The sequence below is a fragment of the Hippoglossus hippoglossus genome, chromosome 4 (genome assembly GCF_009819705.1).
Source record: "Hippoglossus hippoglossus isolate fHipHip1 chromosome 4, fHipHip1.pri, whole genome shotgun sequence".
Classification (NCBI taxonomy): Eukaryota; Metazoa; Chordata; class Actinopteri; order Pleuronectiformes; family Pleuronectidae; genus Hippoglossus; species Hippoglossus hippoglossus.
The window spans coordinates 10,323,418-10,341,199 of NC_047154.1; the positions used below are offsets into that span (position 1 = coordinate 10,323,418).

At 41.7% G+C, this 17,782-nt stretch overlaps 1 protein-coding gene across 9 annotated transcripts in view; it reads right to left on the reverse strand.

Annotated features, from left to right (window-relative positions):
* The window catches only part of celf5a (cugbp, Elav-like family member 5a), a 188,704-nt gene that overhangs the window by 151,916 nt on the left and 19,006 nt on the right, over positions 1–17,782 (reverse strand). For all 9 annotated transcript variants that reach the window (XM_034582899.1, XM_034582895.1, XM_034582894.1 and 6 more), the window contains exon 2: positions 17,118–17,200. In XM_034582899.1, coding sequence (XP_034438790.1) covers positions 17,118–17,200 — 83 coding nt within the window. The remainder of the gene's footprint in view (positions 1–17,117; positions 17,201–17,782) is intronic.

The following is a 17,782-nucleotide window of genomic DNA, read 5'->3' on the forward strand; positions in this document are numbered from 1 at the left end:
ATTTGTACACAAAGTATATTTGCATAGGCACACATATACACAAGGATGCAAAACGCAAAGGTTTGTTTACTTTACTATAATGAATCAGGTTCAAATCTTTCTACGTTCAAGAAGACAAATCAATGTCAAATCAATGTCAGACCATTCAAATGATGTAAGGGGCTCAACAATTACATACATTTAGTTGCAACAAAATCATTAGGATGGTGCTATATAGTGTGTATACCCAGATATGGCCAATATATGCTGAACTAAAAAAGCACTTAGAGCGCACACCTATGCTAAGGCTCAATAGTCACCTTCAATCAAGTGGCACAAAATTAAACACACTTTTAGAAATCACGCCCTTAAATGTGCTTGATTTTTCAAATCTAGATCCATGAATTATTCACGGGGAAATCAGTTAAAATCTCAAAAGAATCTCACAATGTAGCACATCCTTCCACCAAGTAGGTTTTGTGTAATCTTGCTTACAATCAAACAAACAAACGGACGGCTGAAAACATAACCTCTTTGGCGGAGGTAATTATAAAACTTCACAATCCACTCAATGAATTGGTAATGCATTATAATTGACAAATGTCTTCACACAAGGTTTCACAGGTTGTTTACCTAAATATATTTTGACAAAAGAATTCAGTAAATGACCAAAAGTTATAATATTTCATTGGATCATCACCATAGCCCCAATTACTAGATTCAATTTCAATATAAAAACAAACAACTCAGTCACTCATCTATGGAATCAGCTGTTTTGTTTCAAAATCAAAGTTGCATTTAAAAATAAAGACTGTGATTACTTCAGTTCCCAAATAAGCTTCAATGTATATTTTGATTCCTCTGTCAGAATAATGTAAAGACGACAATGTAAAGACATTTCTGCCGATTACCTGAATGATCTTTGTCATGAATGTGTCACACCAGAACAAAACCACAACCATTCTTATAAACCTCTGTCCACCCATCATTGAGGATGTAAGCGACAGAAAAACACAACATTTAAAAACACAAGTATATTAACCTGTTCTGTTTGTTATTCACATGGCATCACTAACGGCTTTCATCCACGTCTCTGTCAGAGAAAATCACCGACAATTGCTGTGTCAAACGCATGTAGCTCCGAATTTATTTCACATTTTTGTTGATGGCTCCAAATGGTGACTGGTGAATAATTTCTCTCCACTGTAGAAAAATGCACACGTTGAAATCACCAGAGGGGGGTGAGGATATTAAAATGTTTGTGTTGTTTCAAATCTCAGGAACAGTTTATGCCTTCGGTGATGAGTATTGTGTACATAATTCACTGTGGGCCTTTGTGTGTAAGACTGCAGCCACAATGCAAGATCGTGTTTTATTCAAAAAGTAATCATTTTTAAAAAGTAAGAATAAATACATTCGGGGACATTACCTCTGTGACTACCAAAATGTTTTGACAACACATAGAACACCCAGAGAAAACGTATTTCTATGTAGATGTTTGAATTGGGGTTTTCGAATGCCCTTGTTTCTGTGTCGGTCTGACAAACATCCTGTCTCTTCCTGTCCCAGGGCAATAAGAGAGGATGCAGCACCCGGGGCTTTGTTGTTCCCCCTAATGTGAGTTAATCTGGACACTGTCACATCAAACACTGGTACATCTTAGGTGTTATGTAGATAGTGTTAATAGAAACTTAGCCTGGCTCTGTCCCTGCGGGCCCCTCTCTCGCCTTTTCATTTGGATGGAGGCAGAGAGATAGGCCATCTTCAAAGCCCTCTGTGTCTTCTCGGTATCGACCACGCTCCTCTGCAGCCCTAGAGGCTTCCTATTAGAAAGGATTTGTCTTACAAGCTCTGTGTGCAGCCACTCTGGAAAAAGAAATTAAATAAAAACTGATAAAAAGGAAAACATGTTACTAGGTGTGTTGTTCTGCAGTTGTGCCTTTGATTCTTTTAGGTTTAGCTTTGTAACAAATACCTCATTCCCTAATTAAAAATAAATAAATCCAGAGGTGAACTCTCTGACATGGTCGGATATCACTGCGTCTGACCAACAGATCAGTCGCACATCCTGCTATCAAACTCTACCATCATGGCTTCTTACACTCATTAACCCAATATTCTCATCTATTGCAAGAAGGAAAACAAATTTCTGCCTATTTGGTTTGCACCAAAAAAAGAAAGCAGGATTTACAGGGTGGGGCTGAGGTGAGATGACATTTCTTGATATTTGTAAAAAAAAAAAACATGTTTCTCTCTTTAGCCGCGCTCTATACTGATCCTAAGATAACCTTCCATCTCTTCTGCCTTTATTACTGTATGTCCTATTTTTGTTAGCTGTACCCAGACCACTATCAAGCATCTCCAATAAAGGGGGCTGGGCGGTGAAAGATAGCAGTGTTGATGGAGAAAGAAAGTGCGAGAGAGTGAAAGAGAGACTGGGAGAAAAGAAAAAGGCTTTTATTTTCTCTTCACTACAACCTGAAATATACTCGGCCAGTGGAACTATAGCTGGCCTGGTTATACCCACAGGGCTCTCACTATGTACGGACACTATAATAAATCTGGCATTATCAGATCCTGGTCATTGGCAGACACAGCCTAAGTGCTTTTATATGTGTCAGAGGACATGACGGAGTTTCACGGCCCGACCGAAGACTTGCCATTCATCCAGTGCAAAGTTAGTTAACAGTCCCCAAAAGAGCTGTAAATGTTCACAATAAGCATTTTTTTAGGAGAACCGACCAGACAAACACATTTAATGCATTAACTTATTCATGAGTGATATTGTAGCTTAATATATTTTCAGTAATCTTTAGTGTTTGCATACTCTCCTCTTGAACTTGCGCGTTATCAACGCAAACTTTTAGCATCATTTAAAGCCAATAGCAATATATGTCCTGTCACTTCCATTAGAGATGTTAAAATACGAGCAACGGAAATGTCGAAAAGGCCGGGTCGGGATTCAGTGAGTACACAAATCCATGTACTGATCGTATACCACGTCTTAAGAGTAGATTAGTTTCACCCAGAAAAAACTGGACTCAAACACTTCACCCACCCCTCCATCGGCATAGTGGTGAGTAGATAATGAGTGATTTTTCTTTTTTTGGTGAACTATCCCTTTAACAACACTGCAGTAAAAGCACACCCATGGGTACGAGCTGAACCCATCAAATTAATCTGAGATAAATTTGCAAGTCATCATCATAATTTAAAATGTTTTAGAGATGGAATAATAGATCAAAGATTCGAAGGAACTAGTCTGATGACAAAGATGTGAGAGATGAGAGACAGAATAAAAGAGAAAGAGTGAAAAGGATGGAGAGAGGGAGTTTGCATAGGAGACATATTCTGATGGGCAAAGAAGAAGCCTTGCAAGGCCAGACAGGCAGACAGACAGAGAGAAACTGGCAGATGGAAAGTAGGCAGGAAAGCAGCCAAACTCTATATGCTGCAGCGGTGCCGTACAGATTGATAGATTCATAAATAATGAATCAAGAAAAACGGGTAAAATAAACTCTGTAAATAAATGTGCTGTCTCGTTCTCTGCCCCAGCGCCTAATGGATTGTGCCTGTGCACATCTTTGCCTCGGTCTATATTTATGTGTGTGTGTCTCTGTGCCTGTACACTCATTTAAGCAGTGTGGCGGCCCACGCTGCCATGGCAATCATTTGCCTGACCCCTATTACTGAAGTTGTGTGATAATGATGAGAGAGACAGCTCGAGCATACTTCTTAGAAACACAACAGTCACATGTGCATCCTTATGTGTGTCTATCACAGAGCATATACCAGGCATTTATATTCATGTGTCATCTTCTGTGACTATTATACAGACAGATCCAGACAGACCCAATGATGAGTGCTGCAATTTTTCATAAAAGGAGCTTGAAATATAATGACAACAAAACAAGTTCAAGATCCTTCAGCTCTCAAAAATTCCTGGTGAAACATTACCACCTATAGAGCACTGCCAATTTATATTCACACTGAGCTTCATTATGTGCAACAGCTGTGCACAACCAAACAATCAAACTGTAGAGGTGTGCAAGCACTTATTTCCCTGTTGGTAATGTGAGCATGCCTGGCGTTCCCTCGTTAAAGCAAACCGAATTAGAAAATAAAGTAACCAACTCCTCAGATTTCAAATATATCGGCTTCAATTTCTACGTCAATAAAATATGTTTAGTTAATTTAGGAATAATAGTGATGGAACGTGCATATTTCTAATTATTATAGGTGTTGTATTACAAGGTTATATATTAAGGCACAGATCTCCTTGCATCTGAGCCTCATTTAGTCTCACTTTGGAAAAATATCTGGCACAAGAATCTCCTTCAAGATTAAACTGGGGATTAATTTTATCTTAAAAAAAAAACATTATAGAGTACTTGGACACCCCATTCTGAATATGGATTTATAAAAACAGTCAAGTTGTCACTGAAACTATCATTTAAGGGGAATAGGCACTGCTTTTGTAGCAGTGTTCATATGTCAGTCAGGGGTCATCTTACTCCAGGCAAACACACCGACATCGACTCAGCCGACGTCTCTGACAGTTCAAATTAGTTTGAAATGACCGCAACAATATCAACACTGATCACCACATTCATTCAGCCTGTCCAGACTCCACTCGCTCTCTTCCTTTCTCACGTGCTGACACACATATACACCGACACACACACTGACACAAACGCACTCAGTGCGATTGGACACATGTTTTAACTCAGACTGGGTAAAGATAACAGAATTATTTAAACTTAGACAATGTATGAAGAGCCACAGGAGATGGTGGAACGTGCTCGGTTTGGCTCGATTCCTCTCCAGTCACAGAGAGGACCGGTAAATTACTGAAAGAGCCGGTAAAAAATCAGTAAAAAAAATAATTTATTATGGTCCAAACATGTTATAGTTATAGTAGACACTGAATTATAGTCTGTCAGTGTTGAACTGGGGGGGTTGGGGGCATCATGATGTTGGCTCTACATCGTGATGGCTGTCAGCCATCGTCCATTGAAGATCTCATCGTCCATCAGCCCAACCCTACTAAGAACAGTTTCACTTACAACAGCCATCAATGTAAAACACATAAATGATCTGAAAGACAGTTTATAGTAAATTACATCACAGTGTATCTTAAATAGCATTAGTTGTTAATGAATGCAAAGACAGCTACTGTTTATCATTATACACTAAGTATAATTAAGCTTACTAGCGATAAAATTGGACATTTTAGATGTCTGTTACACTTTGGTATATTGTGGTACAAGACAGTTGCCCAAATTATCTGAGTTACTTGGTGAGTAAATACAGTCGTAAATTTCGTACACAAGAAAGAAAGCAAAGGTACACAAAGGGTCTGTGTTTTATTGAGAGAAGAGCTGGAGGAGGTTTTATGGGTCTGTTAGTATCATATATTAATATATTGACAAAAAAGAACAAACATCGACTCATCGCTCCATATGAAACATGGTTTATCCAGAGATCAAAGCTGAATGATTGCTTTGGTTCTAAGGTATTTTCTTCATTTGGATTCTCCTGTCTGGTTTTCTCCTTGTCCATCTTTGGACAAAATATATTTGACATGTATTTTGATTATTTAGTTTGGTCAATGTCCCATCCACTTAAATTGAGGAACCAGGATTTATGACCTATACTGCAGTCAGCCACTAGGTGGCTATCAAAAGGCTGTGGCTTCACTTTTGGAGAGCTGTCATGTCATCCATATTTATACACAGTCTATGGTTAAAACATTCAAATCTGAGAGTGAGCACCACACTGTCGACATAATGACTTTGAGGCATGAAAGCTTCATCATGGAATCAACAAAAGTAGGAGCACTACTCTGCTGCTTTTCATCTGATTCATACAGTACAGGCTCAAACTAACTGGCAGTGAGTTCATCAGTACCTCCCACTCTCTATCTCAGCAGCTCCATCTCATTTCTTAATCTTCACAACTCAGTGATTCAAATATCTTTGCTCTTACTTCTTTTAAATCTCACTCTCTATCTTCTTCCTGACCATCCCTACACCACTCGCTCACTCTCTCTCTCACACATATCTTCATCTTTTTCTCCCTCTTTTCCATTTCCTCTTTTCTACCTCCAAGCTGACTTCACAGCACACCTGTCTGAGAACATCAGAAAGCACATTAAAGGATGCACACTGCAGAGCAGCGTGACTCAAAATTGCGAGCTCCAATACGTGCCACACGTATGTATGTGTGCCACAGCTGTGCAGGGAGCCACAAGGCCTGACAGGAGTGGACGACCACACAGTCTCAATTGGATGCACACTCGCTCGCTCTCACGCACACTCACTTTCATGGACACACACACATAAACGCGAGCCTCTACACGGTGCCAAAAAAACCCCACAAACTGGGTTTTGTTGCAGCAAACAACAACACAAACCAGTGATGTGTGTGCCCTTCACGGGTAGGATAGAGTCCTGCCATGGTTTTGGGTTGTGGTGGGAGTGAGGGGTTCGGTTGTTTTACCTGTGTGTGTGTGAGTTTGCTGCCTGGAAGACATCCAGTATACTGTTTTACTTTGAATTATTAAAAGCTGCCTCTTATTGCAGCTGGGACTGAAATAGTTGAGAGGCCACAGACTATAGCTGTTGGCAATAACTATATAATTTATATTCTAAGCTATTCTGCAGCCATCCAGCTTATTGTAATTTTCTATATGAAAGACTTTTAAGACTTGAAGCCATGATGGACAAAAACGGAACCATGATATCAATCAAAGTTTGATGACAATTAAAACAAATGAAATTGCTGCAAAAACACTTGGACAATCCTACCACAAAGAGATATTGAACATGCCAACATGTTTGATCTTGCCAGTGCTCCTTCAGATATATCCTGTGTCTGCGGGGAAGACGACAGAAGATTTCACCGCTAGCCATCACCCTGACACTGGCCCTCAGAGCAAGCTCGGCTGTCAGCCCTCTTCTGCAATGCAAATACCCACTTCCACATGAGCAGGCCCATCACTAGCACTCCCCATACACTTGTATTCCATGTCATTACCCCCAGGGACCCTCACACACACTGTTCCTCTACTCTGCTGCTGCCCTTATCTAGGATGGGAAGGGGGCTGGGGCTTAAAACAAATGAAACGTTGGTAGCCCTGATGGAGGGATGCCACGGGTTGTTTCCACTCGTGCCTCCTGTCACTCACCCTCCTCTCCTTGCCCTCCAGCTATGTGTACTGTATTTCATTATTCCTGATTTTTGCTGACAAATGCTGGTTGTCGTGCTGTGCAGCCCCCTTGCCCTCTCTGTGGACACCACACCAAAGGAAAGATCTGCCTTACAAATGAGCTCCCTCTGGTTCCACTACTCAAGTGTGTCATCTCAGTCGAGCACAGATATACAGCACATGCTGTGTGTATGGAACAGTACGCACACGGGGGGAACACACACACACACACACACACACACACACACACACACACACACACACACACACACACACACGAATGTTTGCTGTCAACATGACCCCGTGCCTCCCTGTCCCTCCTTTCCTCAATATTTCAACTATTCTCTCACTTCACCTCTCTCTAATCTTTCACACAAACCTTACTCATCCCCCTTCCTCTCCCAGAGGCACAAGGTCCAGCCAGTGAGATGTCAGCTCCGATTAGTCACATTGGGTGACGCGTTTTAAGTGTGTCCTTCATTACTCAGTAAAGTGACATGTTCTCAGCTACACTTGCTTCCTCCTTAACTGTCGTCTTGTCTATTTGAATATTCAGAGTTTTTTCAAGCTAATCGTTTACCCTCTCTCTTTCAATATACATGAAAAACATACACTTGCACAGACACTTACACACACACCTGTATTCAGAGCTATAGTTTATCATCCATGGCGTACCCCACCGCTCACTCCCACTCTTCTCTTTGTGTCTGCAGGCAGTGGCACACCTGTACATGTGTGTACATGGACCCACAGATGGATTGTCAGTCGGTATCTGGGCCTTGCCTCTTGCACAGCTTTGCGCCCCCATGCCCGCCGGGTTGGGATAAAACCAGACTCATCTGGTGCAGCCCCGCTGGTACAGGTGATGCTTCAGTGCCACACTGACATTAGATCATCTGAACTGCGCAGCATCAAGCAGTGATGATGAAATAAAAAAAATGAAACTTACCTAAACACTTCCAGTTTCCACACACAAAACCCAGCTCTATAACCCAGATCACAGCTGTGTCACATGATTGAATCTCACAGACGGGCAGGCGAGCAGTCTCCAGCCAGAACCAGAAATAGGTTAAACAGGCTAAAAATATCAAAAACATTAATAATTCAGCTTTTTTGCTAACCTGTACCTCAGGAAAAAAATAGCACACTTCTCACTGTGAAGTGGCTTAATGGGCAGGGTGTGCAGGGGATTATTTTGGTATTTCAAGCTACGTCTCAACCCAAGAGTCGATTAGTGAGATGTCCTGAACGGTGGGAGTGGGACTGTAATGTCATCTGATGAGGTCAAAATAGGGTCGTCTCTAACTCAGAGCAAAATCTTTCACTTTTGAAAGTTGGTGCACTCTGTTTCTCATATCAAATGTGGATATTTCTACTGTATATAAGACATGAAAAAGTGTGTTGTTCCATCAGCCTACTAATATATCTTATTTACAGTTTTGCATTATTTTTAATCATACCAAAAATGCAACAAATATACTTTAATGCAAGAAATACTTGGTGCTAGATGGTGGCAGTAATGCATCATAAAGATGTTGGCCAATGTTCATGAAACCACAAAAATGAAAGAAGAGGAGAAAAAAAAAAGAAGCCATTATTCTGAGGCGCTACTAAAATGTCTCAGGTGGCGAGGTTAGATGCAGTTGTAACAACAGGAGAATCGTGCAAAGCCAAAGAATGGTACAACCATGATGTTGAGGCGGGTGCCAGCAGTTTAAATCTGCTAATTAAACCAAATTGTGAGGTGTGAATGGGTGACGCTCTCCTTGCGCACGTGAGTGTTTGTGTGCGTGTGTTTATGCATGCGCAGGGATAGGGCATCTTTGAAGAATGGTCGATTAGATCCCAAGTCCCCAGTAAATATCGCTGAAGTACCTAATCCTCACATGAATGTAGTATATAGTGGGCGAAATGAAATGAAATTTCATGATGAAAAACATCTCCAGTGTTTCAGTGGATGTTGTTTATTCTCTAAAGGCAGGTGCAGACTGCAGATCCTGCTCTCTTTTCAAAATACCCTTGGAAGCCAGTCCCCTGGGGAGAAGAAGGCTTCTCTAAATATGTGGCTAATCTACCGCACAGAAAAACAAGCCCAACAAAGAAGAGGTAGGTGTGCGTATGTGTGCATCTGTATTAAAGGGGGACAGGAGGAGCAACAGTGAGACAGAGAGAGGGTGAAAAACAAGCAACCTTGTGATGGCTCCAACAGTTACCCAGTGTTTTATACTCTATTTCTAGCCCTTGTGTTTCACAAGAGTAAATATTTGTGTGAGTGTGTGTGTGTGTGTGTGTGTGTGTGTGTGTGTGTGTGTGTGTGTGTGTGTGTGTGTGTGTGTGTGTGTGTGTGTGTGTGTGTGTGTGTGTGTGTGTGTGCATGTTCCAAGGGTGTGAGGATTCAGTTCCCTGAGGAGCACTAGTACAGCATCTCTTTACGTGCATTACACCAATATGACATTCCCGCCCGCACTCATGCACACACGCACACACAGAAAACAAGTTTTGCTGCAAGTGTGCTGACTCTGTTGTTAAACCTGCACGTAGGAATCACAAAAAAAAAAAAGTCTACTCACAACAGCCTCCGACCTCCAGACATTTATGACACCACATGCTCCTTCTAGTCATCTCCATGTGATTTGACTTGGGTAGTAATAAGTTCAGGGGTAGGTTAGGTTATAGACATAAAACAGTGGAATGCCAGCATCTACAAAATCCTCTTTATTCTCATCTCAGTGTCTCAACAAAGACATCACAGGCAAATTCACGAAGCCTCTGAGATCAGCTGCAGCCATTGAACTTATGTACAGAGCTGAGGCCTCCATGGAGGCTGTTGAAATGTTTTAACAGACATCTGGGTCCTTACATGTGTTTGTTCATCACAGAGGCACAAGGATCTTTTAAGAGTGGAGCCTGGATAAAACATTTGTGTTCACAAATTACATAAATACTCAGGGCTAAAGTAAATAATATTATAGGTTTGGAACCAAAGCGATTCAGCATTTTACTTTGAACATTAATGTTAAATTCATAGCGCATATTTCATTTTTTTTCTAAAGACCTTGACCATGCTCGTTTCAACTTCCACTCCGCTAAAATTTTCTTCCTTAAGACAAAACCACACACACACACACACACACACACACACACACACACACACACACACACACACACACACACACACACACACACACACACACACACACACACACACACACACACACACACACACACACACACACACACACACACACACACACACACACACACACACACACACACACACACACACACACACACACACACACACGTTACCCAAAGGCTAAATTCTAACGAGTCCCCTCTCCCTGACTACAAGGCCTCCAATCCTGCCAACCCCGATTGGCTTCATGCTGACCGGTCCGCTCCACTCCCATCCCCACAACACAGGCACATACAGTACATACTCACACAAACACGCACACAATCATACAGTATACTACGCTCATATACTGCCAACCTTCACAGAGTGTAGCATTGAATTATTCAGCCTTTGCAGCAGCTAGGCCAGCACACAAGGAAGCTTGGCTGTAGTTGATAAACAGGTGGGTAAGAAAACACATGCACAAAAGTAAGGGTGTGTGTGTTTTGTTTCTGTCTGTGTATGTGTGTGCGCGTGTGTGTACATAAAGCCCAGCAGAAAAAGGCTGGGCGGTTTACGGCGTGTTGAGGAACGGCTTCGTGGCATGCCAGCCTCATTCCCACTGCACAAGGTCGGCCACTCTCCACAACACACAGCCAGGCTCTGCTCCTTGCTCCTTATACATCTTATTATGGCTGAGCTGAGCAATGGCATACACACACAATTACAAATACAGATCCAGGCAAACTCATGCATGCACATAAACGAGCATGTGTCCACGGGCACTCACGCAGCAGACTAACAGTGCAGGTATGTGTGCAGAAAAGGGCACAGAGCACAAGAGCGGGAGAGACAGAAATGGAGACCGAGGGAGATGGAGGCAATTGAGAGGGAGGGGATCTACTTAGAGTGTTGACATTGCAGGAGCCCACATGTGTGTGCCGGAGCATAATCTTCTCCCTGCTCTCATTGGGTTTTTAATGCGGGTGCTATTTCCATAACCCTGCCTCCTGAATCACTGCCAGCCTCTTACACTCCACCCAGGTCGAGCTGAACTAATACAAGGAGTAAATGCATGCAGAAAACACATTTCCACCAATGCTTCTCCAAGACAATCACTGTTGTACACAATGCTAGCATGACAAAAAGGGGTAGGGTGGCGTGTTTTTCTCTGCTACGGCAAATAGACTTGCTGCAGCGACTGAGATTATTTCTTGGATCTGCTGGATTTGAGGAGTGGCAGCGAGAGGACAGAGATTTTGAGAAGGGGGGGTGCTAGGGATGGTGGGAGGGGGATGGGTGGGTGGATAGCGTGAAGGATGCAGGATTTTGTCATGATGCTGGGTGGAGTAAATCTCCTGCGGACTTGTGTAAAGAGCTGTGACACTCGCAGGCGCGCACACACACCAACAGCCTTAACTGTCGGTCTCTTCCTGCTGTAAGTGTGTCATAAAGGGATCATGAGGAGAACATTCTAGTGCCCAGGTCATCAGGGAATACCAAGATTTCACTTTAATGATTTGTTTTTTGTTATTTGGGTTAACACACTCACACACATATCCACATACACGAAAGCACACATATGGTTATGTAATATAAAAAGTAGTGCATCTCCATCAGCAACAAACAAGCACGAAACAGCACGCAGATAATATATTCAAGCCTCAGCATCGTGGGCGGTGTGTGATCACGGCAAGCTGCCATGTGCACATGTTTTTCTTCCCACCTTTATGCACTGCTATCTGTATGTACATAGGGCTGGCTGCAGTGCAAAGCCCGCTTACCACACACGCACAAACACACACGGCTAATAGAGCCAAGCGACGCACACCTGGTAAACTGTCAGAGCTTCTCCTATTCAGTGGCCAAACTTATGTCAGGCACTCGAGTCCCCAAGGTTCCCATCACACTTCACCACAGGAATCTATATTCCAGTCCAGTACACTTCCATTAGGCCATACTGCTCCTTTCAGCAGCTAATGTGTAACAGGGGGGACATGGATAATAACATCCAAGAACACCTTCACTGGGTTGTGGGTGTGTAACAAATACTATATGCTCATGTCGATACAGATATATGCAGAACAATCATGTAAAATTAAAGTAGCAGCAATATTGAAATAAAAAAATATAATCATTGAGATTTTATATATTAGACCACAGCTTGGATACAACTATAAAACATTGATATTTTATAGCTGCCTCTCTTTTTATTTATTCTTTCCTGCACAGGATTCAAAGTAAATACACACACACATACACACAAATAACCCAAACAAAAACGCTGCAACAACATTCTATCATGAGTAACGTATTAGAACAAAAGAGTGTTTTCTTCAGTATGTTAACATAGAATGTTCTTCATGTGCAGTAAAGTTTATTTGATGCACAAGCTAGCGGTTCATGTTTGTTTGAATATCTCGCACAGTAATGGGTTTGCTGCCCTAAAGACCAATACGACTGTCCTTACTGGTTGTACAGTCCAGAAATGAGGATGCAAGATATGTATCATATATTCTCTTAATTGTTGTTTTAACAATACAAGCGCAAGTATGTATTTGCAAATACTTGTCTTGAAAGTCCACACATTCACAACGTCTTACAGTCTGGTAGGACAGACTACTACACGTGTATTAAGGCCCAGTCCCAATTCCTCTCCCTTGGCCATACCCCTAGATATGAAGAGCCCTTCACTGGGAGTGTCCCGCTCCAAATGTATTGATCCATACACAGTCAGACAGCATGTTTGTTTACATCGGTTATTTCAATGTAACCCTACACTGAAAACGTTATAACTTGAGCAGGGACGTTTTTTTCAATTGTCATATACGGGACACGGGAATAACGAACGTTTCTCGTTACTCTCACTAAGACTGTCTACATGCTTGATTTGACGGCGTTAAGAGCGATTTTCCTGAAACGCTTGTAACAGCGATTCAATTACATTTTCATTTGCTACTGAATTCAACTAAGATAGTTTTTTATAGTTATTTTTCAAGATTTGGTACTTCTTCAAGCATTTTACCGACAGTGGTCGCAATCATCAAATTCGCTTTCGTCCGTTCGTGAAGCATTCAGGAATTTCCGTCTAACCCTTCATTTCTAGGGGGGTCCTGAATACACTACTGTTGAAGGGGTGTTTGAAGGGCTAGATGGTGACTACCCCTACATCACATAGAGAATTGGAACTACCCCTTAACGGCCAGGCGCAAAATAAAGGGGTAGGGCCAAGGGGTGAATTAGGAAAGGGCAGGGCCGTGTGCTAACACTGCATGACTGAAGACGAGTCAACAGGCATTGCAGAGGTTTACATGGACACCAATATTCCAATATTAACCAGATTAAGACAATATACTTAATAGTATAAGACTCTGCCATGTAAATATGAATAAGGTAAGTAATAATCAAATTAAGACATGGAGTAATCCGACCTCATTGGCATTATGTAGACACGTATACGTCTTCTTCGCATGATAACGTCAGCATTTTGCATGAACAGCAGTTGCCAATTGGTTGACAACACATGCATCAGAATATACTCTAACATGTAAACAGGAATATGAATGTAATAATCCATTAGCAACGCATGTAAACACTGTGACCAAAATAATGTCTTATTCAGAATTAGGTAAATAGTCGGATAATTGCTTTCCGTAAATGTATTCAATGTCAGGCAGTAAAATGCTGACACTAGCCTCTTAATCTATGTCATTAGATTTAATTGGATGGATGTGAAATACTCTCGTTTGCATAGAGGTGGTTTGACTTTGAAAATATGGATGTAGCTTAGGAGACGGTAATCTAAAAACAATGTTGGAAGTCTGCAGTCGTTAAAGGCAGCTTGACAAGAAACTTGTTTCACCATCTGTGAACTAACAACCACACAGAATATCAAGAAAAATACATAGGATTTAAACCCAGAGACCCTCCAACTGAGACTGGAGTCAGAAACACAAACTCTCCATCTCATAAATTTCAAGTGTGTTTGAGTATGTGATAATGAGTGAGTGAGTGAGTGAGTGAGTGAGTGAGTGTGAGTGTGTGTGTGTGTGTGTGTGTGTGTGTGTGCGCGCGCGCAGACACCCATGCTTTGTATTTTTCTACATTCAAAGATTTTAAAGTAACATAAAGATGAGTAACCACACCGGTCAGAGCCCTTCAATAGAGCAGCAATGCAGGGGTTAATGACAAAACACACGTTAATAACCAATAACTCATCTCTGGAGGATTCTTAGTTTACATTAATTACAACATAGCCCCTGGCAAACGGCATATCAAGCAGGATTCTGCAAACAACTGGCATACCTAGTTACCATCAAGCGGTGCAGCAACAGGGGTCATATCACTAAAGATTTGGGAGCAGGGAGGTTCATGAGACAAGGACAGGAGAAGCAGTGGGAGGCACTCGAACACACAAACACACACCATGCAGCATCTATGTTATATCTGTTGTACTATTTTAAAATTATCTGTCCTACAACTGAGCCTTTTTGTTTATAAATCCCTCCTTAGCAGCTGCTCGATCAGAAGGCTATATAAAAAAAAGGTCAGTATGTTTTCTAGGGAACCTGGCATGCTACAGCTATTGTGTGGAGGTAATGTTCTACCTGCTTGTGCCATGTGTGGCTTCAGTACAGCAGCACAAACTGCCTTGGACCACTTGTGTTTGTGGTGTGTGTGCGTGAGTGAAGTTGAAGGGAACAGCAGAGCAGCCTTGTCTATGAGGCCTGACACTCATCAACGTCTGCCTGTTACATTTCTATGACACGCTCTGTCTCAAGAAGAGCAGCAGCATAGAAGCAGTGGGGGGAAGAAAAAAAAAAGAGTGGAGGCAGGAGGAGGTGGGGTGGAAAGGACTGGTGGGGCAGAGGGGAAGTCAGCAGGAGGGCTGAGGCACAACTGAAAGGTACAAGAAAAGGGTTTTATATCTCACAAGTGATACGTAGCGACTTTCAGAGTCCCTGTGTGTGAGTGTGTGTGTGCGTGAGAAAGAGAGAGAAGCTTTCAGAACATTTGGGAAAAATGAAACATGCAAGGCTGCGTTTGCTCTTTCTGTGTAAAGTTATCATTTTTTAATTATTATGTTTTTATATATTTTTCTTTTCTTTTTTGTGTGTTTTTGCATATTGTTGAAGTCAGGTTTGTTTATATGGAAAACATGCACGATAACGCAATGCTCTGATTTCTTAAATATAATTCTTTATAATAAAAATATTTGAAAGAGTGAAAAAAGAACTCCATTCAGATGAATGATAAACCTGTCGGAGCCCAGAGGGTTGGAGCAAAAGCATATTGGGGGTTGCAGGGTTCACATAAAAGACTATGAATAAGAAGTGAGGGAGAAACTTGATAGAAATCCAGACCACGGACGAAAACAGAATAACAACCAAATTCTCATTGTTTAAACACGATGCTAAACAAACTTCTAACCTCTTGTGAACACATCCTCTGGCAATATGTGAAAAAATGTTTTCCTCTCTCTCTGTCTTCCCTCTTATTATTCAATGAAAAGGAGGAGGAAAAACGCCCTCCAGCCTCACGCTTGGCTAATTTGCAGGATAAACGAAACAAGTTGTTTCTCAGGAAAGCCACCAGAATAATGTTTCAGAGTGTGCGGCAGTAGTTGTATTTGCATGTTTAAACCAAGCCCATATGTTTTATCTGGGTTCCTCAAGCTCTTTGTCTTGCATCAGAGGGAGTGCTGTGGGTGAGTTAATCTTCAGTGATATTTCTCCCTGGTGCAGGCTTGATCTGACCATGTTAAGCCATGCTGCCTCTACGGGGAGCCACTTCTACCCACTACTTCCTTCTGTTTCCTTCTGTCATTGTTATAATGACTAATTGGATCCAATACACACACTTGGTGCACATATGTACAAATGAATAAACAAATACATGTAAAAGCAGGTGAATACCACCTGAAAAAGCTTGGATTAGAAAATGTTTCTATTTGTCAAATTAACATGTTATGCTTTTTCAGTTTCTCTTTCCACCAGTGTGCTGTGTATGTAACAGTTCTGCAATGTTAAAAAGCCCAACGTTGACAGTGAAAGGAGCTCCTCGTTCCGGGGCATCATGATGTCACAAAACCTCAAGATTTTTGCTTAATCACCGTCTAGCAGCTAGTCTGGCCCTCTCCCTCACAAAGCCAGGTATGGCAAGAACGGAGGTCGACTTTTCCTACATGCACAGGAAGTGGCTGACCAATCACAACAGAGTGTGGTAGCTGGCCAATCAGAGCAGACTGGGCTGGCAGGAAGGTGCCTCATAGAGATAGGAGCAAAAACCAAGCGTTTCAGACAAAGGCTGAATAGAGGAGCTGCAGCAGAGAGAGGAAAGTGATGAATTTTCTGAACATCAGAGCATGAAAACCTTTTTAAGTAATAACCTAAATTGAAATTGAGCCTGAATATGTGTAGTATAATATGTCTCCTTTAATGAATCTAAACTAATATATTTTCTGTTGACAACAATGTTTCAGAAATTCAGCCCTTGGTACCACAAACACTGTTTTTCTAAGCTATTGCTTCAAAAGTATGAGGCAGAGTGGGTCTGATCAATGCTGGCTATATCCCCGAGAGAACAGACACACAGAAAAGTTGAAACCAGGCCTTCAAAAGGCTAAGCTATTGATTGAATTGCATTCCAAAGTGTTTTTCATCACTGGGACTATACAAGGGAGAATGCCGGCTGGTGTGCAGCCGGGTGCAGATGGCCCTGCTGACCACCATAGAGAGAAAGGAGGGAGAGAGAGTGAGAAGCGGAAGGGAGAGAGACAGGCGGAGAAAGAGAGTGAGAGAGACTGTCACTTACCCCTGGCAGTGTTTTCTGTTCATGGAGGGCATTCTGGGCTTTGATGGCCGACTCCCTGGCGCAGTAGGTGAGGAAAGCACAACCTGCAACAGAGGAACGTAACATATAAATCTGAGTAAAGAACTAGCACACACACACACACACACACACACACACACACACACACACACACACACACACACACACACACACACACACACACACACACACACACACACACACACACAGTTGTCTCTCTATAGTTGTAGATCATCTACAACATAGGTCACCAATAGGCAGACCGCAGTCAGGTCCAGACCTAGACACCATTCTATACAGCCCAGATCTGTTATAAGATTATTATTTTGTTTCTATTTTAAAATGCGCAACTTTTCTCACATTTACGGTTGTCTTATTTTAACGTGCGAAGCTTTTTCGTCTTTACGGTAGTAAATCCTGGCAGCACTATTCCTGTTAAAAAAAAGTCCAGTGTAACTTCAGTTCAAAGTTTCAGTGTTACTCAAATTGCACAAATTTTACCATAAGAAGATTTTTTTGATAGACTTGATAGTTTTCATATTCCTGCAGAAAGTTACTTGAATTTTACTCTGCTTTTCATTTATTTTGTTGTTGGACAGCTTAATGTAGATTGATATATTCATTTTACTTGAATGGAACAATAAATT